Source organism: Schistocerca cancellata, chromosome 2, assembly GCF_023864275.1.
Source record: "Schistocerca cancellata isolate TAMUIC-IGC-003103 chromosome 2, iqSchCanc2.1, whole genome shotgun sequence".
NCBI classification, from domain to species: Eukaryota; Metazoa; Arthropoda; class Insecta; order Orthoptera; family Acrididae; genus Schistocerca; species Schistocerca cancellata.
Window position 1 is genome coordinate 809846172 of NC_064627.1, and position 24084 is coordinate 809870255.

Consider the following 24084-nt stretch of genomic DNA (forward strand, 5'->3'; position numbering starts at 1 on the left):
GGGAAGACAACAGTCAGACTTGTGTAGGCTTACAGATGCAATTGTTAGTCTGCTGAAACAATTACCACAGCATTGTTTCAACAAATAATCATTAGCTAATATAATGTGGTGTGTTACATTATGCGATTGGTATACTTTATTTGATTAGGCTACCAGATATCGCAGATGTTAAAAAAACGTATTTTTGACTCGTGTTTGTGATGTTTTTTCCATAACTTCCAATTGAATCTCAAAGTTGAAATTTATGCTGAAGTTTGATATCATTGAGGTCTATTAACGGTCAAATTTTTAGATTTTTATCTGGTCCCACAACAAAGATATTGCAGGCCACAAAATGGAAAAATTTTTAAAATCCATTTTTTAAAATAGTGTATTTTTTAAAGTGCAAGCTGCTCACCTTTGATACTCTATAAAAAGTAACTATACTATACAGTGTAATAGCAGAAAAAATATTAAAGCTGAGAAATTAATCTTTCTTTGGAAAACTACTGTTCAAAATTTGTGGCTAATAACTTTGAACTATTAAAAATATATTAAAGAATACATTCAGCTAAGTGATAATGATGTTAATTTGTAGCCCAGAGTGTGTTGAACTAAATGCATTATATCTGAAAGGCTTAGGACAATCCACTACTGAACAATTGTAAAAAATGTAGATGCTTGCGAACACGAAAAAACACATGCGGTCTGGGACAAATATGGCCGCCATTTCAAAATAATAAGCAGTACATTTTTAAAAAAAAAATTTTTTGTGACTACTAAACGTTGGGGAATTCACCCAGCAAATATAAAAATTTTTGAGATGGTCAAGCAACCAGTGCTAGACCACTTGTTATGGATTGACCCTACGTTTATTTTTATACCGAGAATGGACATTTTCATAAACTATTGACTTGTCTTTCCATTAGATGCTTTTACAATATTGTCTCGCAATTTCAAATGCATTAGAATGTCTTAAACGGACGTCAAACATAGAGTGATACATAGAGAATTGACTATGACAACGAGAAACCAAAAGGGGGCGCTGCAAAGCAAACCCGCCCTCTATGCAAAAAAAATAGCTAAAATAAAAATGAGAAGAAGAAATGACATACAAAGTGCAGTAAAATATAATAAAAAAATACTGAAAAATTTTCACAATGGATACATTGACAAAGATTTTGTCAATCACATAGTACAGTTATATACACCAAAAAGCGATTGTACAAATAAGTAAAAATAGGTACAAACATAGGTGAGAAACACACCATATATAAAAAAAAATTTAATTATTTATCATATTATCAAAGAGCAAAAGTTAATCATAATGCCAAAATGTAAAAATGGTGTTGGCATCCATCTAGTGTACAGTAAATGATATTCAGGAAGATCGGATTTTTTTCCCGGCAGATGGCGCCACATTGCTGAATGCACATGTAAAGTAAACTAAGTTGAGATAAGAAAATTACGGACATGAACAAAACAAACTTATTAAAGAAACAAGATCAAATGTAGAAATACAGTGCTAGCACATTTCATACATGGGAAAATTAACACAGGCTCTATAGGATGAATTGAGAACTCATAGGGGCTCTTACGGTGTGCTTGTATATCATGAGACGTGAATCCACACGTCTGTTGGTGTAGCCGACAAAGACGGCAAAAGCCCAACTAAAGGGCACCAACACAAACTTAGTCACAATAACATAATTCGTATCACTGATCTATTTATCTCCCCCCCCCCTCCTTTCACTCTTCCCTCCTCCCCACCCCACCCCTCCTTTCACTCTTCCCTCCTCCACCCCACCCCCCTCATTCTTCCTTGTCCTATCATTTCCATTCCCATCAAGCAAATGCTCGGCGAATAGCTCCCAAAAATGAACTCCCCTCACATTCACTTGCTCATTGAGAAGGCACACGCTACCTGACCTATGATGGCAAAAGATCTCCATATTCTGTAGCAAATCAAGATAATTTCCCTTTTCTGCTCTATGTAATAACCTCATATGCATCTCAATTTGAGGAAGTTCATGTCCACTATTTATAACACGGGCTGCAAAATTCGACCTATCAGCCGCGTCCTTTCTGTCAACAGCGACATGTTCAGCAAATTTAGTTTCAATTTTTCGTCCGGTCTGACCTACATAACATGCTTCGCAGCTTGGACAAAGTATTTTGTAAACCCTTGACTGGTGTAAAACTTTTATGTTATCTACGCCATGATCTAAAATTTGTCCCAAATTATCCTTAGTTGAAAAAGCAATCTCAACCTTGAGTTTCCTAAAAATAGCTGCAACTTTAAGACTAACTGCCCCATAGTATGGTAAAGAAATATATTTCATTGCTTCATTTTTCCCTACAATTACTTCACTTGCTTGCATCTCTTTATATTTATTGGCAAATTTTTCATAAATTTTTTGAACAAAGGGTAGCAGATAATCATTAGATTTAGCTGTGGAAAAAATAATGTCTAACTCAGTTTCACGATCCTCCTCAGAAAGTGGGGTACAGAAAACACGATTAAATGCAAATCTGAACGCCACTTTATACGAGCTTTTTTCTCTCAGTAACTGTAAAATTTTACCATGAGTGAGAAGTGTGGACTCTGTCGTAGGTTTGTGAGTTGTGGGTTAAAGTGTGGGATTTGTTCAAAGTATTTTCATTGGAAGAGGGGGGGGTGGGGGTGCAGTGAAGAAGCCAGTGGTCATTTTAGTGAGATCCTCTCCTGGGAATGCATAATCTGTAGTAAAAATAAATTGATAGAGGAGCAGGAGCGTAAGATCTGTGCCCTTCAGGTGCAGTTACAATGCGCCGAGGAGGAACTAGATAGGTTGAGGAGGGTGAAGGGTGGTGGGGAATGGGAACTAGCAATTAGCAAGAAGGCAGCTAGGAAGAGGAGGTGTTCAGTTTTACTTTGCCTTTATGCAATAGATTTGACCAACTGTCAGAGTTCAGTGGAGAGGAGCCTCGTGTAGCTGTAGATGTAGGGAACATGCAGCAGCCCTCAGCAATTAGGAGGCCTAGGCTAGTCGCGAAGTCTAGCAGGAAGAAGGTTCTGCTGCTAGGTAGTTCTCACGTTAGGGGTTTCTCAGGGAGTTCCCTGTGGGGTGGGGGAGTGGCTATGTATGTAAAAAACAGTATTCCATTTGAGTCCATAGGTGTATGACGACACTGCATTTGAATGTTGTGCAGTGGCAGTTGAATTTAATGAAACTAAACTTCTAATTGTTTTGTTTATAGGTCCCCTAACTCCGACTTCAGAGCATTTCTGCTCAAGCTAGAGAGGGTTCTTGATTCACTTTGTTGGAAGTACCAGAAATTAGTTATATGTAGTGATTTCAATATTAATTTTGTATATGATGGTGCAAGAGAAAGGATGTTGGTAGAACTCCTAAATTCATACGATCTGATGTAGACACTGTTTTTTCCAACTAGGGTGCAGGACGACAGTAGTACAGCCATATACAATATTTTTATTCATTATTCATTACTAGATGGGAATTCTGTTAGTAGAAGTGTGGATGGCCTTTCAGACCCTGATGCACAAATTTTAGCACTAAAAGACTTTTGTATTCAGATCAGTGTCATTTTTACCCTCCACCCTGCCTTCCAATACTAAATTTGTGATACCTTGATGGCTCAGAATATGTCTATCGCGATCCGTCCTTCTAGTCAAGTTGTGCCACAAACTTCTCTTCTCTCCAATCCTATTAAATACCTCCTCATTAGTTATGTGATCTACCCATCTAATCTTCAGCAATCTTCTGTAGCACCACATTTCGAAAGCTTCTATTCTCTTCTTGTCTAAACTATTTATCGTCCACTTTTCACTTCCATACACGACTACACTCCATACAAATACTTTCAGAAACGACTTCCTGACACTTAAATCTATACTCGATGTTAACAAATTTCTCTTCTTCAGAAACGCATTCCTTGCCATTGCCAGTCAACATGTTATATCCTCTCTACTTTGACAATCATCAGTTATTTTGCTCCCCAAACAGCAAAACTCATTTACTACTTTAAGTGTCTCATTTCCTAATCTAATTCCCGCAGCATCACCTGATTTAATTCGACTACATTCCATTATCCTCGTTTTGCTTTTGTTGATGTTCATCTTATATCCTCCTTTCAAGACACTGTCCATTCGGTTCTTCTGCTCTTCCAGATCCTTTGCTGTCTCTAATAGAATTGCAATGTGATCAGCAAACCTCAAAGTTTTTATTTCTTCTCCATGGATTTTAATTCCTAATCCGAATTTTTCTTTTATTTCCTTTACTGCTTTGCTCATTATAAAGCTTGAATAACATCGGGGATAGGCTACAACCCTGTCTCACTCCCTTCTCAACCACTGCTTCCCTTTCACTCCCCTCGACTCGTATAACTGCCATCTGGTTTCTTTACAAATTGTAAATAGCCTTTCGCTCCCTGTATTTTAACCCTGCCACCTTCAGAATTTGAAAGAGTATTCCAGTCAACATTGTCAAAAGCTTTCTCTAAGTCTTATAAATACTAGAAACATAAGTTTGCCTTTCCTTAACCTATCTTCCAAGATAAATCGTAGGGTCAATATTGCCTCATGTGTGCCAACATTTCTACGGAATCCAAACTGATCTTCCCTGAGGTCAGCTTCTACCAGTTTTTCCATTCGTCTGTAAAGAATTTGTGTTAGAATTTTGCAGCCATGGTTTATTAAACTAATAGTTCGGTAATTTTCACATCTGTCAACACATACTTTCTTTGGTATTGGAATTATTATGTGCTTCCTGAAGTCTGAGGGTATTTCGCCTGTCTCATACATCTTGCTCACCAGATGGTAGAGTTTTGTCAGGGCTGGCTCTCCAAAGGCTATCAGTAGTTCTAATGGAATTTTGTCTACTCCCGGGGCCTTGTTTCGACTTAGGTGTTTCAGTGCTCTGTCAAACTCTTCATGCAGTATCATATCTCCCATTTCATCTTCATCTACGTCCTCTCCCATTTCCATAATATTGTCAAGAACATCGTCCTTGTATAGACCTTCTTTATACTCCTTCCACCTTTCTGTTTTCCCTTCTTTGCTTAGAACTGGGTTTCCATCTGAGCTCTTGATATTCATGCAAGTCGTTGTCTTTTCTCCAAAGGTAATTTATTAAATTCAATCTCTCTTCTGTTACCCAAGGATTTCTGTTAGCCCTTGTCTTTTTACCTACTTGATCCTCTGCTGCCTTCACTATTTCGTCTCTCAAAGCTACCCATTCTTCTTCTACTGCATTTCTTTCCCCCCGTTCTTATCAGTTTTCCTTAATGCTCTTTCTGAAACTCTCTACAACCTCTGGTTCTTTCGTTTTATCCAATTCCCATCTCTTTAAATTCCCACCTTTTTGCATTTTCTTCAGTTTTAATCTACAGTTCATAACCAATAGATTATGTATGGTCAGAGTCCACATCCGGCCCTGGAAATGTCTTGCAATTTAAAACCTGGTTCCTAAATCTCTGCCTTGCCATTATATACTCTATCTGAAACCTTCCAGTATCTCCAGGCTTCTTACATGTATACAACCTTCTTTTATAATTGTTGAACCAAGTGTTAGCTATGACTAAGTTATGCTCTGTGCAAAATTCTACCAGTTGGCTTCCTCTTTCATTCCTTACCCCCATTCCATATTCACCTACTACTTTTCCTTCTCTCCCTTTTCCTACTATCGAATTCCAGTCACGCATGACTATTAAATTTTCATCTCCCTTCACTATCTGAATAATTTCTTTTATCTCATCATACATGTCATCAATCTCTTCGTGATCTACGAAGGTAGCTGGCATATAAACTTGTACTACTGTGGTAGGCGTGGGCTTCGTATCTATCTTGTCCACTATAATGCATTCACTATACTGTTTGTGATAGCTTACCCGCAAACCTATTTTTTTATTCATTATTAAACCTACTCCTGCATTACCCCTATTTGATTTTGTGTTTATGACCCTGTATTCACCTGACCAGAAGTCTTGTTCCTCCTGCCACCGAACTTCACTAATTCCAACTATATCCATTTCCCTTTTTAAATTTTCTAACCTGTCTGCCCAATTAAGGGATCTGACATTCCACGCTCCGACCCATAAAACGCCAGTTTTCTTTCTCCTGATAGCAACGTCCTCCTGAGTAGTCCCCACTTGGAGATCCAAATGGGGGACTCTTTTACCTCCGGAATATTTTACCTAAGAGGACACCATCTTCATTTAACCATACAGTAAAGCCGCATTGCTTTCAACCGTTCGCAGTACGAGCACAGCAAGGCCGTTTTTGTCAGTGTTGCAAGGCCAGATCAGTCAATCATCCAGACTGTTGCCCCTGCAAATACTGAAAAGGCTGTTGCCCCTCCTCAGGAACCACACGTTTGTCTGGCCTCTCAACAGATACCCCTCCATTGTTGTTGCACCTACGGTATGGCTATCTGTATCGCTGAGGCACGCAAGCCTCCCCACAAATGGCAAGGTCCATGGTTCCTGGTTGAGGGGGGGGGGAGGGATGAACTATGTGGGAAAGTTAATCCAACAGCAATAAAGGGTTTTTTTAAACCTTGTCAAGGAACAAGAGTGGCAGGATGTTTACAGTGCTGATAGCATAGATGATAAATACTGTATAATGCTTTTCTTAATACATTTCTCATGCTCTTAGTGTGCTTTCCATTAGAACATACCTCTACGTGCTATCCAGCAGTCATCTGCACCATTTGGCAAACTTGTGACAAACCTTACTCCATGTGAGGTGGGCCTTATATGTGGAAATACACAGCTGTGTGTTATTCCTAAAACCTACAGAAACACCACTACAATTTAGTGTTGGGTTATATAGTTTCTTAGCATCTGCTAATAATGCGCAGGGCACACTGATAACTGTGTATCTAACCATGATGCAGAACATTAAGGAGAACAGTTAGTAAACAGGAATAACAATACTCTGAGGTAAATGTCCTCTTGTAACAATAACCTTTCATAGACTCCTAAAGCAATGACTGGTAAGAAGTACAAGAATCAGTGTGTTGGAATGGCAAGTGTAATGCATTTTCTTTGGTCCCTTATCCATCCTCAAATGACTTGAATAGAAATCTTGTAATACTAAATGTGCCAATGTGCCAGTTGGCTTACCAGAATCGTGGATAATTATCAATATTAATTGTAATTCCATAAGAGCAAAGGAAATTGCTGCATGGAAAAATAAGTAAAACAGAGGAAAGGCAACCACTCACCTATAGCTGAGTGATGTGTGGCACATAGAACTGCTCAAGAGAATGCAGTTTTACACTAGCTTTTGACCAACTGCTCTTTCTGTAGCAAAAGTACACACTCACACCCACAGACACCCAAATGCTCACAGCCACAGCGAGACTGACTGTTGAATATCGATCACTGAGGGAAGTTGCCTAGGTCGATGGAGGTGGGGAGGGTGGCAAGATTGGGGGGGGGGGGGGGAGCAGGATGGTGTGAGGCAGTTCTTTCAACAGATGAATCAGTGGCTGCACAGTAAGGTGAAAGGAGTTCATGGGGTACAGTATGTAAGAGATAGAGAGAGAGGGGGGAAAATGAAGGGGAGGGTGGAGATGAAGGGGGAAACAAGAAAGGAAGAGAGAAAGGGAGAGGGCTGAAAAAGAGTAGAGAGAGAAGGGGGACAGAAAATATTGCATGATGGGGGGGGGGGGGGGGTTGGCAGTGATGGGAGAAGACAGTACACAATCTGGACAATGGAGGAGTGGTGGAGACATAAGAGAGAAGAGAAAATGTAAGATGAGGCAGTGGTAAACAGGTTAGTGGAGGCTTAAGCCAGAAGCATGTCGAGAATGCAGGCTATGTTGGAAGGGAATATACAAATATTTCATGCAGTAAAGCAGCTGTTGAAGTCATTTGTGCCATGGTGTTTAGCACGTCTGGCAACTGGTGGTCAAGTTTGAATTTGTCACAGTTTTGTGGTGGCCACTCACGGAAGTAGACTGCTGGTTACTTGTAATGCCCACATAGAATGCTGTGCATTAATTGCAGCATAGCTGATAAATAACATGGCTGCTCTCACAAGTGGCCGTACCTTTTACAAAATAGGAAATGCCTGTGACTGGACTGCAGGAGGAGGGTGTGGGTGGTTATTTGAGACAGGTTTCACGCCAAGTTCTGCCACAAAGGAATGGCCTGTGGAGTGCGGGATTTGAGTGGGGATGGTCAAGGATATTCTGTTCCTCTCTCTGCCTATGCTCTACGCTCTGAACTCCTTTTGATTTATTTGTCGAAAGACCTCCCTCATATCATCCCACTATCCCCCTTCTCACTTCATGCATTCTTCCCTACCCATATCCCTCTGCAGATATTCTTTAGTAACAAAAATGTAATTATCTGAAGGTGAAATTGAGAGATCTGAGCAGAAATGAAGAGATGTGTTCAGTAGGGAGAACCTGATATTAGAAAATATATTTCCCATCAGTATTCCATTTACACAAATATTTATTTATTTGGTCCTTACATCTGATAGTGTGAGGTGTACAATGAATTAGACAATGGAATGTTTATGCTTAGAACAAGAAACAAAAGCGAAAAGAATTTATGGACATAGTTAACCACTGTGTACACCGTACTTTCAGAATACATTTTTCTTAAGATTTAAATTACTTGGAGGAAAGAATATCATGTAGTTAATGCTAGTCTTCTTTTGGGTACTAATCAAGAGAATGAAAAATGTGTTTCATTAGCATTTCCACTACACTGCTTCTAAAGTATTGGCTTCATCTCTGATTAGCAGCAATAAATTTTTGAATAATGAGCTACCTGTATGTTTTACACCATCATGACTTGTGCTCAACCTTTGTGTGTCATGTTTGTGCAGTTCTCTATTTGATGTAGACAAGTCAAGGATTTTTCTCCAAAATAGACTGCTTCTACAATGTAAATACAGTTCATTGGCACTATACTTAGTTCTTTGAATATAGATTTGATGGTTTATCTCATCGGTATCCCTTCATAAGAATTTGTTTTCCATAAGTAGCCACCAGAAAGGAATGCCATATGCGATTACTTTATCTACGATTCCAGTGCAACATTTTATTTAGCAGAGCAATATGACGCTGTTTCTTCCGACATTTCGTGTGACGCTTTTTGGTTGGCATGCCTTTCTTCTGTTCAATGGAACTGTTGCATCCGTGGCTCTTTGCACAAGAAGGCTTTAAAAATTAATGTGAATCACAGTTCTTTTTTGAAGTAACGGATGTGAATTCTCAGTAACTATTACGTATTCGCATAATAAAAGGGGACTGTAAATTCACAATAGCATGGCATAATAAAACCTTGGTTAAAAAATATAAAGGTTTTGTTTTTGATGAAAGAGCCAAAAATTACAATGGTCGACAGATGATTTGTACACGATTCATTGTTATGATCTTCAAGATGCACTTTGTGCTTAACTTGCAGACCTGGAGCACTTGATGAAACTGGTGGTATGAATAGTAATTTTTTTGAAGTCACCTGGATTATTACACCATTAGTTTTAACAATTTGTGGTGGAATTTAATGAAGAGTGTGGAGACCCTATATTTTACTATGAAGTACTTTGGGTAAGTCAAGAACTATGCCTGGAATGATTTTTCAATTTAAGACCTGTTGTTAAATTTCTGAAGAAAAAAGGAAAGCAAGAACCAAAATTAGTGGATCCAGAATGGATTGGAGACTCTGCAGTTTAGATGGACTCAGCTGCAGCACTCAGTACGAAGTTGTGAGGTGACAAGTGACTTATTTTGATTTGATGGAGAAATTGGGTGCATTTAGGAAGAAAACCACCTTGTGGAAGGGACATCTTCTGACAAAGAACACCATCCATTCCCCTGAGCTCACTGCCATTAAAGAATTCATTGTAGCATTGAAAAGGAAGTTTTCTAAATTTTTCAGGCCACTGCCAGTTTTTAAGCAATTTTCAAGACAGTTTGCCATTTCAGTTGAAAGTGCTCCTGTGCATATTCAGATGGAAATGATCGATCTGCAGAATAATTCCCCTTTGAAAGACAAATTCTTTTATGTTAAAACTGAACAGGAGTTCTACAGGGTTTTCCTCTGGGAGAGTTTCCACTTCTCCATAATGATTCTACAGACATGACAATATTTTGATCAACATGTGTGTGAAAGTACTTTTCTTCAGTGATGACACAAAATAAGTTACAATTACATGGCAGCCTGAGTAACAAACATATGTGAAACTGCCTGTGTCTGTCTCTATGCCAACAGTTTATGCCAGCTATAAATTTTACTATGTCTTAAGTAGACCAAAAATAATTAAATAATACTGAAAATTTGCTTTGTTATTTATGTTGTTGGGAAATATGAAGCCAAGCCACAGGGAAGCTGTTCAATATTTTTTGCTTGAATGCTTTGCAATCTAAAGCTGCATCCACACGAAGCAGCACCGTGCTGTGTGGCTCTGCACTGTGCACAAACGCGTGGTGTAGAGCATTGCAGAATGGCGCAGACAAGGGCAGAATGTAGCAGAGTGCTCATAGTCCTGCAGCAGTGTTCCAGTATATGCACTCACTGTCAATAAAAACAGAAAACGAGAAATGCCATCCAGGCAGAGCATGTTCAGACGAAGCATTTCGTTTGATGTACTGATGCAGGGTGGAGCTTGTTCTTGGTTGTGCAGAATGACAGGGTTTGACATCCACACCAAATGTGCAGTGCAGCACCAAACCTCTTTCCTTGGTTTTACGCGGTGCAGCACAGCCGATGTGATCACAGCTTAATGCGGTGTGTTTGCAGTTTCCCTATCTTCCCACTCAGACAGCGTGGCATAGTAGTCAGACAGTCATGCATTCAGGCGAGAGAGTGTGCAGAGTTCTTGGCCACTTCCCTGCACTAAAATGTTCTTGGCCATCCCTGCACTAAAATGTTCTCTCTGTCCACATTCACAGAAATTCTGTGTTGTTACATGTTCAAGAATTCTGCCTAATTACATGTTTAACTTTTAAGGGTTCTGTGTTGGCAGGATAGTTTCTGGGTGGGTAGAAGAGAACATGAACTGTTTTGCTTTGTGTAGTAACAGATTATTCTTGTGCAATGAGGGCAGGACCCAATTGCTTGTGTCACTAATTTTGTACTTCAATTTTATAGTTTAGTCGGATTGGAAGAACTAATTTGTGTCATCTGTAAATAACACATTAATAGTTTGAGGTAGAGTTCCTTGGAAGGTCACTGATAAAATGTGGAAAGAGAAGAAAAGGCCTTGTACTGAGTGGGACCCCACAGATTATCAGAGCTGTATCAGTGTAAATTTTTTTGTATGTTTTAGACTTGTAATTTCTACCATTTGGTTTTGGTTGGTGAGATATGATTGAAATCACCAATTTGCTGTACCTCTGATGTCATATATTTCTGGATTCTGACACAATAATAACTGTTTAACGAGGTTGTAGGTATTTATGAGCTACGCTCTGCTGCGAGTATTTTCAAATATGCATGCAAATGCAGTGTATAGGAGAGTATTTGCTTATGTCATTGTACATTGTATTTTGACTTTGACTTGTATTGTTTTCAGGAATGCTCATTCACTATTTTCCATTCCTTAAATAATGTATCATGCAGACTCGGGATGAAGTTGTATATAATAGACATATTTGTCTGATTACGTAGTTGTTTATTTAGTAAATGTTTCCTTGATCATTTCCATGATTTCTCTTGTAATAAAGTGCAGTGAGCCAGTTTATGATTTGTTTGTTTTGATAGTTTAAATGTATTTTCTTTATTTTAACGACAGTGGGATCCTGAATTTTGTATGGTTTTATTTATTTTGTGTGTCCAGGACACGAAATTATTACAATGCTGTTAGAACATTAATAACATGCAGAGATTAATTACACACAGACTATCCATTTCAGAGACAATTCGGTAAAGTACAGACAGAAAGTAATAACAGTAAAAATACAAGAATTTATGTGTACAACACAAATTTATGAAATACAGACACGAAAGTAAATAAAAACAAACAGCAAGATAATTCTCCTTATATTCTGTGGAGAGCCCAGTATTCAGCAGTTTTAACGTGTTTTGTTAGCTGCAGCAGGATCACCAGAAGTACAGATATGTGGCAGATTCCTGCAGACTAGCAGATGTTGTTGGTCCTGCACATCACCACAGTGGCAAATTATATCACAGCTCCTGAAATCCCATTTCCTGACATTGACTTTGAACTGTGACACCCCCATTGTCAACCTGTTCAGCATCATCCACGTCCCTTAAGACACGTGTGAGGCTCCATCTGGTTCCTCTCTGACATTCACTCAGTGTGCCTCAAGCAAAGGACCTTGTCAAAGTTCCACTCAGCGAGTTCCGAGAAATGAAGGTATTGCTGTAGTTGTCTACATGATGCTCTTTCTTGATTGGAGTCTTTAGTCATTGGGGCTCGTGACCAAACAGAATGTTTGGGATTGTTCCCTTTTCTTCATCTCCACTGCTGCAACTGCTTTCCTCCAAACACTTGGTGGTGATTTACTCATAATTTAATAATACATCAATGCTGCATTGAAACATGTGTAAATTAATCAGCATGTTAATCTTTTATACTACACATTATATTAATTCAGTCAGCTAATTGATTCCTAATGTTACATCTCAAATTAGAAGACCTTATTTGATTTATTTCACTGTGCAATACCAAGGTTTTAGCATCTTCTGCTCTTTTTCATGTAATGTTAGTCACAACTACGATATTGCAAAGAAAGCTGACACCAGTGTTCATTGAGGGTGGACCACAATAACACATTTGAAAACCACATACTTCACAGTGTATTATGCTGTTTTAATATCCCCGCCAGTAGATAGGAGGCATTGCAGTTAGGCACCAACAGAGGTGCGATCGATGAGTTACATGAGCTTGACTGATAACAGCTTGGTGCTAGGCAAGATGCATGGGCCAGTCTAATATAGCACACCACATGCTCTGACAAATGACACCTAGATTCTATATGGATACCCAATCCTGCTCTGTGCTTGGATATTCTGATTTTCATTCTTGGTATTCTTTTTGTGTTTAGTTCATGAAGAACTTGGCTTTGTTTACAGATTACATGTTTGTTTTCAGCACAGACACAAAAATGGTGATGAGTTCTTACACTGTGTTTACAGTGATGTGCTTGGAACCTGTGCCAGTGTTATGGACCTCAAGGTTTTGAACTTTTTGGAGCAACAGCTGTCAGTGCAGCAGCAGCAGCAGCAGCAACAACAGCAACAGTTTGTGGCTCAAGAACAATGGCATGCATAAAAGAAGGCCACTCTCCAGCAGTTGCTGATGCAACATTATTTGGTGGCCATGGCTACACCTCCCACTGTTCCCTCCTCAGTGTCGAGTGAGCTTTTTCGTAATTTTAATAATGCGAATTAGGAAAACCCTTCCGCCTCAGTGCTGCAACATCTTTCACACATCAGTCCAGTCCTGCCCGTGGCAGCTGGCCTGTCATAATCAGATGCCTGCATCGTGCAGCAGATTGCTGGTCCTGTGGCAAGCACAGTCGCCTGGCCGTTTATGTCATAAAGCTGCCCGTCACTTGCATGCTCAGTCGCAGCACGAGGACAAAACTGTGGTCCACTCAGACAGGGTTGTGGAGCTGGCAGTTTCCCTGCCACTGCAGAAGCTCACTTTAGACATAACTCTGTTCGACCAGTCTGTGGAATTCCAACTGGTCACCTGCACTCCTGTCTCTTTAATCACTGAGGATACACATTGCTGGTTGGATTCGCATCTGCTGCAATGGGCCCAGTGCCAGGTCCTGCCTTACTGCTGCAGCACATTCTTCTCCTCAAAGAACTGTTGCTGGTGAATTACGTACAAAAACATCTTCATAGTTGTGCGCTATCCTATTGCTGGTTTAGACAGCTTTACCAATTTTGGATCGAAAGTGGTGGACCAAGTTAGTCTAGTGTCAGACACGGTGCATTTTTCTCATCATGATGCACTGTGCCTTTTGTATAAGGAGCACTTTGAACTATTGCTGGGATGTGTGTGTAACTTTATTGCCCATATATCTCGGAAGCATTCTGTGGTGCCTAAAATTAGTCAAACTCACCTGCTTCTGTTTGTAATTTGTAAGGCTGTTCTGGTGGAACTCGCACAACTTCAAGACCAAGGTTTTAGTGTTATTTCCCCAGGTTCTACCACCCAATGGGCAATACCTGTGGGAGTCATTAAGAAACTGGACAGGTCGTTTAGATATTTGTGGTGATTTTAAGTCCACTGTTAATTCCAGTGTAACAATGATCTTTTTTGACTACCTTACCCAAAGTTGTAGACAAAACTGGCTGGGGCCCACTATTTTTCAAAAATAGATTTAAAGGATGCATATCTGCAGTTGCCACCTGATGGTGATTCACGTCAGTTGCTAGTTTTAGTGCACTATTCGAGTTATACAGGTACTGTTGCTTACTGTTTGGGGTTGAGAGTGACTTACCATTCTCCAAAAGGTATTTAGAGCAGTTGATTCAAGGTATTCTGCACTGTGTTAGTTATTTGGACAATATTACTGTTACAGGGCTACCAGACATAAAACATCACAAGAATCTTGAATCATGTTTTAAATGGCTCCAGTAAAATGGTTTGTGTTGTTGGTTGGAAAAGGGCAATTTCTTTGCACCAGCACCGAACACTAGGACACATTCTGTCACAGTGGTATTACACCCAAGCACAACCACCCTGAGGTTATTATAAATATGCCAGCCCCCACTAACCTTAAAGAGCTGCAGTCATTTCTAGGTAAAATCACATATTATGCCAGGTTCCTTACCCAAGTGGCACAGATTGTGCACGCTTTCAAGTAGCTGCACCAGCAAGGTGCTCATATTTTTGTGGTTGGTCACCTGTCATCAGGCTTCCTGTGATATCAAGGCTGTGCCATGACTGATGCCATATATGCCGGGCCTGCGACTGACACTGGCAACAGGCATATCCCAGTATGGCATCCCTACTGTTTGCTCCTGCAAATTGTCCTAGGGTTCTGAGCAGCCAGTCACCTTGTTCCCTTCAGTATATAGGCAGAGAATTAGTGAGGATTTCTTTTCCAAATCAGAAGTTGTTTAGAAACAGAATAACTTCAAAATAGGTCTGAGTGACAACATAAGTGTGTCATGGCTCCAGAAAGTCGACATACAGTACAGAAGCAAAAAAATCTGGGTCAGTGCAACGTATCAGAGAATCATATCTTGTCTTTCTGGAATGATTGCCTTACATTTATTGTGAGTATGGTATCCAAGATTCTGGCATATTCTTGTACAAAGGTCTCCAACGAGCTCCCGTCAGGACGTAGCGAGCTAGCTTAAAGCTGACAACAGCGCCATTTTCCTTGCTTCCCACACCACTATTCTTGCCAGTTCCCACCTTTCTGCAATGCTCATTTTTGGCATAGCAGATGTTAATGTTGTTCTGTAGTCAGATTTCTGTGGTTTAAGGCTCAACGCCTATTGAAATCCGTCGCCAGTTGACCGATGTGTATGTAGAAAAGTGTATGGATGTAAAAAAATGTGTATAAGTGGTGTCAGGAGTTCGCAGATGGCCATACAAATGTGCACGACAAGGCTGGCCGTGGGCGTCCATTAGTTTCATACGAGACAGTGTCGAAGAAGACCAGCACTTGACTGTGTGAGAGATTGTCGAACTGATAGGTGACATCTCTAACGCTATCATGGACTTGATTTTGACGGACATTTTGAAGTACCGCACGTGTGTGGTAGGTGGGTGCCATGGATTCTCACTTATTAACACAAAAAAAGCGTCTTGGAAGTGCCCACAAATTTCTGCACTGTTACCGGGAAGAGGATGAGGAATTTCTGGATTCAATTGTAACTGGGGACGAGACTAGGAGCGACTACTTCACACTGGAGACTAAGGAATGATCAGAACAATGGCAGCATTCGGGTTCTCCAAATGTCAAAAAGTTAAAGCAAGTGCTGTCAGTGGGGAAGGTGATGGTTTCATTCAGTATTGTGGGATAGGAAAGGCTTTCCCCCCCCTCCCGCGGTCGAGTACCTGGAAAGAGGTACAACAATAAATGCAGCAGGATACTGCGAGGTGCTAACAAAGCTATGCTGGGCTATACAGAACAAAAGAAGGGGTCAGCTGACAAAGGGAGTTCATTTACACCTTGACAACATCTGCCCTGACGTCACCTGCACCACAACAGACCACACCATCAAATTTGGGTGGGAAATTATTATTGACCATCCTCCATACAGCCATGATTTATCTCCCAGTGACTATTTGTTCCCCAACTCGAAACAACATTTGGGGGGGGGGGGGGGGCGATAAAATTCAAAAGCATCGAAGAGTTGAAGGCAGCTGCCCATTCCTTCCTGCATGAGTTGGCAGGAGAGTGGTACAATGCGGGTATGAAAAAGCTTCTGGAGTGTCTCCAAAAATGCTTCGATCATGATGGGGACTATGTTGAAAAGTAGTTAAAAGTGCAAGCTTTCAGAATCTGTAATCGATTTTGCAATAAAATAATGTTCGTTATGTGAAAAACCATAGGAGACCTTAATTTACGGACAACCATCATAACTCAATGCATAACCCCCATTATGTATATTGACAAAACTTTTAGATTTTATAGTAAAATAATCCAAAATTGGTTAGTTACTAAACGCAAAATGACCCTGGAAAAATACAAAAATTTGCCTGGAAAACTCGGAGATGATTAAAAAAAAGGAGGAGGAGGAAATCACTAGATACTCTGGGATGAGGAAATCTCTGGATACCCTGGTTAGGGTAGCATGCTGCATGAGCCCAGACAATTCAAGCCTAGCTTCTATACTGATACTGATCTTGATCCTGCTCCTGCTCTGTTCTTGGAATTTCTGGTATTTGTCCTTATCATTTCTTTTGTGTTTAGTACCTACCGAACTTGGCTTTGTTTGTGACTTACATGTTCATATCAGGCATGGACACAAAACACGAATCCACAGTTAAGGTTCTCCAATATGTGAAAAGAAGTCAAGGAGGAATGTTTTCTTTATATGCAACACAATGAAATGACATTGTTATGATATTATAGTGCTGTTATTTATTAAAATGCAACGTAAAACATTAATTTTATGAGTTTCTGTAAAGAAACTCTGAATTTGGTGGAAGATAAAGCTTACTTGATTCCAAAATTCTGCTTCCAGATTTGTTGATGTTAAGCTAGTTTACATACATTTAATGAGTCCATAAAACATTTGCATTTAAATACATTAATGCTATTGAGTTGTCACAAATAATAGATCCCATATAAACAGGAATGGTGTGTGTTGCTTTTTTTTTTTTTTTCAGAACATGGAAACCTTCTTCTGGCTGCTAAGCAAAGAAAGAATAGTGTGCCTGAAATCCGGCCGACATTGTCTCTTAGCCAACGGAAACACAACCCATTCAGAAAAAATGCTGAACGACGAGAAATTGGCAAGGGCTTAGAGAATATGAATAATGCTTTCCTTGAAAAACAAAATTCCAAGAACAAACAAAATTCCACAGAAACAGCACAACCAACTGTGAAGGTATAGAGATCATTTGCAAACCTAATCTCCACCAAAATGTGCAGTATCATGTTTTGTGTACCAATAATTGCTATCTGGATCTTTTATCATACTTAATTTGCTGATAGGTTTGTGGACAGGACAGAGTTTACACAAGAAAACTCCATGTTATTTTAAATGCAGAGTAATTGTGTTTTGTGTGCATGTGTGACTTAACTCTAATTTGTTCATTGTTCGTCTATATTTGATGTACCTGACATACTTTAAATTTCAGATTTTGTTCCTCATTGTTTTAATTGAGGTAGTTGAAGATATTACTGCCACGTAAGAAATGTAGCTGATAATGTCATGCAGAAAGATATTTGACATAGAAATGACAAGAGATTAAAAACAAATTTTTTTGAAGTTGAGACAGAAAGATGATGTGACAAATATTATGCAGTTTAATAAAAATATGATTCACTTAGAAATTAAGCATTAAATAAAGCTTCTGGGAGTGAGAGAGGGGTAAGGGGGGAGAGGTTTATCAAAAGTCCACACAGGTAACAACTTAATAGATATTTGCAGCAGAAGCGCTTTATTGTTCTGTGATAAGGCCTCAGAAAATGCAACTGAAGCGTTGTATTGGTCGAGTAGGAGTGTTGAGACAGCTTAATTGTAAAGAGTGTAGACCTGAGTTCAAATCATATTCAGCAATGCCACACAAAGAGGGTAGTGGTTAAGGCTCTGGTCCCATACTAGGGAGGAACGGGGCTTTAAATTCTCATCCATCCAGTTTTTCTGTGGTTGCCAAAAAGAACTTTATCTCAATCCCAGGGGGGGGGGGGGGGTTCTTTTAGCAGTGTCATCTAAAAAACTTAAGTCAATTAATAAAGATGCTCAGAGATAGGAGATTCACTCTTAGTTCTAGTTTCGAAAGTGATTAATTGAGATCACTATGTAACATTGAAGCACAACTTCATTTCTGTGGAAACAATGTTGGAAATTAGAATAATTATGACTAGTGATTGTTCAATGAGTGAAAAGAATCTTAATATGATGAAACCCTCACAGGTGGACATCACATCACTTTTTGCATGTGCGTTTGCAAGGGGGAAAGATGTTGCAACGTAGGGAGGAGTCTTTCATGGTAATGTCTTGAGTAAATGTTTCAGGTTAATTCCACTTCAGCAGCAGGTGTTGTTTCTGTTATTTAAAAAAATTGTAAACAAATCAGACTCAAGCTTTCATTTATTGTAACCAGTTGGCTGAGAAACTTTTGAACTAGTTCACTGTCTTTGTTACTTCTGAATCCTCTTCCAGAAAACGTTGAGCAGTTGTGGCTTTTATTGTGCTGATATTTTTTAGACATACATAGTGGGTATTAACAATGAAAATAAGCAATTAGTGATAATGTAATGTAAATGTATAGATATAAAAATCTGCTCACCAAGTGGTAGCAGGGGAACACACTCATAAAAGGATTTAATTTTTACAAGCTTTCGTAGCCAGTGGCTTCAAAAGCTTGTAAAAGTTGAATCCTTGTGTGTGTGTGTGTGTGTGTGTGTGTGTGTGTGTGTGTGTGTGTGTGTGTGTGTGGGTGGGTGTGGGCGCGCGTGCGTGTGCGTGTGTGTTCATGTTCCTGTGTTCTTCTCCCACCACTTGGTGAATAGATTTTCTTTTCTTTTTTTTCCCTGTGTGTGTGTGTGTGTGTGTGTGTGTGTGTGTGTGTGTGTGTGTCCATTGACAGATAATGGATATGGGAGTTTTCAGCATTTCTCTTTGTTACTGCAGGATTTGCTCCAACATTCATAATCAGTAATGTTTTGTGGTTTTTTTTTTTCTGTTAGGGTGAGTTTAGCTACTTCTTGTATTATTACCAAGTGAGGCGATGTGTGTGTCTCAGGCACTGACTTTTGCATTTGGGAGAGTTCAGTTCTCCATCCAGCCAACTTGATTTAGTTTTTCGTGATCTGTATACAAACGGCCTTGCCGCAGTTAATACACTGGTTCCCGTGAGATCACCGAAGTTAAGCGCTGTCGGGCGTGGTCGGCACTTGGATGGGTGAACTTCCAGACTGCCATGCGCTGTTGCCAATTTCGGGGTGCACTCAGCCTCATGATGCCAATTGAGGAGCTACTCGACCGAATAGTAGCGGCTTCGGTCAAGAATACCATCATAACGACTGGGAGAGCAATGTACTGACCTCACGCCCCTCCTATCCGCATCCTCCACAGAGGATGACACGGCGGTTGGATGGTCCCAGTAGGCCACTCGTGGCCTGAAGACGGAGTGCTTTTGTATACATCACTTTAGACAAGTGTTGAAACGATTCCTTTGAAAATATCATTGCAGATTTATTACCCCATTCTCATCTAATTTGCGCTTGCGGTCTGTCTCTAATGACCGTATCTTCAATGAAACTGTAATCTCCAATTTTCTTCCATTTTTCTTGTGTCACCTTGATTGTCCAATCTGTCCCTTACCTCTTCTTATATCTCATTAATTCTTTAAAAAAATTTTTCGTGTGAATTCTATTTTTCATTGTTAATGCATATCCTTCTCGCACATCTTTGTAACTTATTTACCAGACAATGTATGTATGACCAGTACAATCACTTGGATCTATGTTTTTTGGATATAAACAAATGTAAAAGTGTGACATTCTCAAATGCCAATAATAATTATTTAAGTATCCAAGATAACTCATTTTTACCCCTCATTCAGTACTCTGATATTCTCATTTCTCTGTTTGACAATACATAGTGCTGCAAAAGAAAAGGGGAAAATTTGAAGTAAATCTCCAAAAAAAAAAAAAAAAAAAAAAAAAAAAAAAAAAAAAAAAAAAAAAAAAAAAAAAAAAAAAATTGTGGTTTTTTGTTGAAAGGAAACTGCAAATTACATGGCATCAAATGTCATAACAAAAACACAACAAAGTTAACAATACAATGTTCTGGAAGTGAATACTGAGATTTTTCATGTTGCTTTGAAACAAATACCATGGTAATTGCAGCAGTTTCTTGATAACTGTTGTTGAGCAAGTGGGATACACTTGGCTTTTGAGGTCACCCCACAAGAAAAATTGCACACAGACAAATTGGTGATCTTGGAGGCCAATGAAAGTCGCCAAACTAGAGCTGACAAACAGCTGCCATTGATGTTCTGGCAGTATGAATCAAGGATCTGTCTCGCTGGAACAAGGTGTTATGAAGATTGAGAAAGTTTTGAAGTTTTGCTACAAAAGTCTTGAGCATATCCACATATTTACACTGCATCCTCTCACTTATCCTCAAAGAAGTAAGAGTCCATTACACCCTTCATTGTTACAGGAGACCAAACTGTAATATTTATGCTGTGTAATGGCTATTCATCCATTCCTCGGTATCTGAAATTCTGGTAGTTTACATACGTGCTCGAATAAGAATAAACCTCATTTGCTAACGAAATTGGGTTCCTCATTAATCTTTCTCATAATTCTTTCACAAAATTGTTGCACCATGTGGTCCAATGGCTTCAGTTACTGTACAACATGAATTTTGTACAAGTAACACAGCAGGTTGTCGTGGGGTATTTGACGAACTGTTGTTGATCTCTGATTTAATGTAACCTCATGTTTTCTTACCAGTCACAGTGAAATCAGAAATTACTATGATCAGGGAAAACACAAGGAAGGACAAGGCTCCTCTAACAAACATCATTTATCCCTTTGACAACAAACATACTCTCTCTCTCTCTCTCTCTCTCTCTTTTTTTTTTTTTTTTAAGGTAACAGTAGCTGCTCTTTAGGAAAAACAGGTCGGAAAACTGCAAGTTAATTTGCCATGTTCAATTTACAGACTTGAAGGCATTAAAATGGTGAATGACACAGTCACAGAATTACGATAATAATGACTTCAAACGAGATGTAAGAAAATAAAACTTTAACAACACCAGCCTTTAAAAAATTAAACAGACCCGCCAATAAAAATAACTAAAACTGAATTCTAGATAAATTGCTTTAAGCAAGCTCAAATCTAACACATTAGGCAGTCCCCTTCCCCACAAAAGATAAATATTAACTAGTTAACAAGACATGACAATTTGCCTTTCAATTGACCCAAAAGGCTTACACCAAATAATTTACAATAAAATTTAAAACAAGGTTACAGCATGTATTAGAAAGAACAGTAACATTAAAGGGAAAATTCCCTATGCTATGCCAGTTAATCCAAGTTCTGTTGACCAACAGCAAAATTTCACTTTCATTGTAAGTGAAATAACGTAAGGTACTCAACTTGAGCACAGACAGATAAGGCGCACAACTGCGAACAATAGCAACCTGAGCTAGGAAATGCTCGAGAACCGGCCACAAGCAGGCCAAACCCAAGTAGCAAGAAGCTGCCAACATGGAAAACCCTCTTGGCAACTGAGTAGATGCTGTTAAAATGTCTCACAGTATAACACTGCAAGTGAAAGTTATTGTTTAACCACAATTGCATTTAGAGAACCTTTCCAATAAGGAAATAAGCTTTGCAAAAAATGAAAGGTGTAGAAAAGGACTACTCAAAGAGAGCTGTAAATTCCTCCAGGAAGGAATATAAATAACTACTTACTAAGGTTTTAACAATTAGCTGGTGGTCATAACAGACAAACTTAAAGGGCTGGATAATAACAACACCAGAGAGCACGCCAGATTGTAAAACATACTGAAAACAAACATTAAAATGCAGAAGCATGTTTGTTCTCTCGATAAAACAGTTTAAAAAATTTAAAGAAACTAGAAAATTAATGCCCATAACAATATTAGCCGTGGCAAATTTTTAGAGAGAACGCTGGCTGGCAAATTAACACAAATCACTTTCAAAAACCCACAGAGCAAACAGAGCAATAAATTGGTTCTAGAATCACATAGGGTCAAATAGAAAAGGACTGTATGACAACTTAATGAACATAAATAGGAACATCTGCTCAAATGGCTTGCGGACCAGGAACTCGGTGCACAGAGCTGAACACACCGATATGCGTGGCATAAGTGAACCAGACCTTTTGTCTTCTACACAGTCCTGGCAAAGAAGTGTGAACAACGACCTGGAAAAGACATGCTGATCCCCACCGTGTGTCCCTCACTCACAGCACTGCCACGGGCCCCAGCTCCACACTGTGTGAAGACTACACCTAAACTGCCACACTGTGCTGTTCATAGCCCCCGGTGCCACTCTACTGGTCACTTTTGAAGTGTAGCTGGGACAACGATAACTGCACAAGGGAGTAATATGCACCACCTGGTGGGATGCCAACTAGAAGTTACCGACAGGAGAAGGTGAAACGAGCCGCCACGGCTCAACCTCCCCCACTCAAGCCAAAAACCTCACCTCCATTTTTTAATGAGAGTGGGAGGAGAGAAATGAATCACTTATCTGGATTTTTATCTGCCTTTCATATACCTTCAAGGTCTTCCCAGTCACCAGGTTGGGCACTAGCAGATTAAAGGGACTTAAGGTCTTAACAATGGCACAGGGTCCCACAAACCTGGGAGCAAGCTTCCTGGTAATACCATACCCTGATTACCACCCATGCCAAAATTCTGAACAAAAATCTTGTCCCCAACTCAGCCACAAATGAGTCTCCTTCCCTGATTATAGCATCCGTCTTAATGGTGATGGACTAGGTCGATGCTTTTCCTGGCTCTATTGCAGTTTCTTTAATCAGACAAGTGGTAATCCGCTCAGACAACAGATTCTTTATATTCCACAAATTAGCCGGGCAGAATTAAGGGAGTAAGAAAATATCAAACCAACAGAGACCGCATTAGAAGCCTCATGCTGGGGAAAATTGAAGGCAGCGTTAATCCAAGGGATGGAAATGTCCCATTTGGTCTGATTCTTAGCGTGATAAATAATTGAAGCAGCCTTAAGATTACGATTAACTGTCTCAGGAAAGGAAGGTTGAGGGTAATAGGAGGTGGTCACAATGTGTATAATGCCATTGCCATAACAAAACTGCTTAAAATCTTGTGACACAAAGGCAGGGGCATTGTCACTGATAAACACCTTTGGTTAACCGAACCTGGAAAATACTCAAGTTAAATGACGAATAGTTAGTAAGATGGTAACGTCTGTACTTCGTAAAAGTCACATAGAATGAGAAAAAGCATCAACAACAACTAATATATAACAGTTCCCAGCTTTTGTTTGAGCATGGGACCCACATAATCAATTAATGCTTTTTCCACAGGGCTCCGCTCTCACACAGAATGCAGTAAGCCTTTACATGTGTTGGGATTGGGCTCGGCCATTTTGCAAGATTCACACTCCTGAACCTATTGGTGAATATCCTTATACAAGGATGGCCATGTAAGACAAGCACAGGTCTAAGCAAGGGTTTTAGAGAGGCCCAGATGCCCACCTAATAAGGAACTGTGAAAAATGCAGATGGCATTAGTTCAACAGGTAAACAAATTTTGGGCTGGTTGATATCCCAACTTCACGACAAAGTATACCTATTCAGAAGGAGTAACCAGGAAGTTCCTCACCCGCCAACAACTGCCTTCTTATAGGTCCGAAATAAGGATCTTGCTCCTGCTTATTCCTGAGATCAGAAAATAATTGATGTATCCAGGGTGTATACGACCCGGGGCAACCAGGAGATCCGGGAAA

General features: G+C 39.6%; 1 protein-coding gene across 2 annotated transcripts in view; it reads left to right on the plus strand.

Annotated features, from left to right (window-relative positions):
* Positions 1-24084, plus strand: part of LOC126162679 (WD repeat and HMG-box DNA-binding protein 1) — a 169611-nt gene that overhangs the window by 111631 nt on the left and 33896 nt on the right. For both annotated transcript variants that reach the window (XM_049919332.1, XM_049919331.1), the window contains exon 16: positions 17270-17490. In XM_049919332.1, the coding sequence (XP_049775289.1) occupies positions 17270-17490 (221 nt within the window). The remainder of the gene's footprint in view (positions 1-17269; positions 17491-24084) is intronic.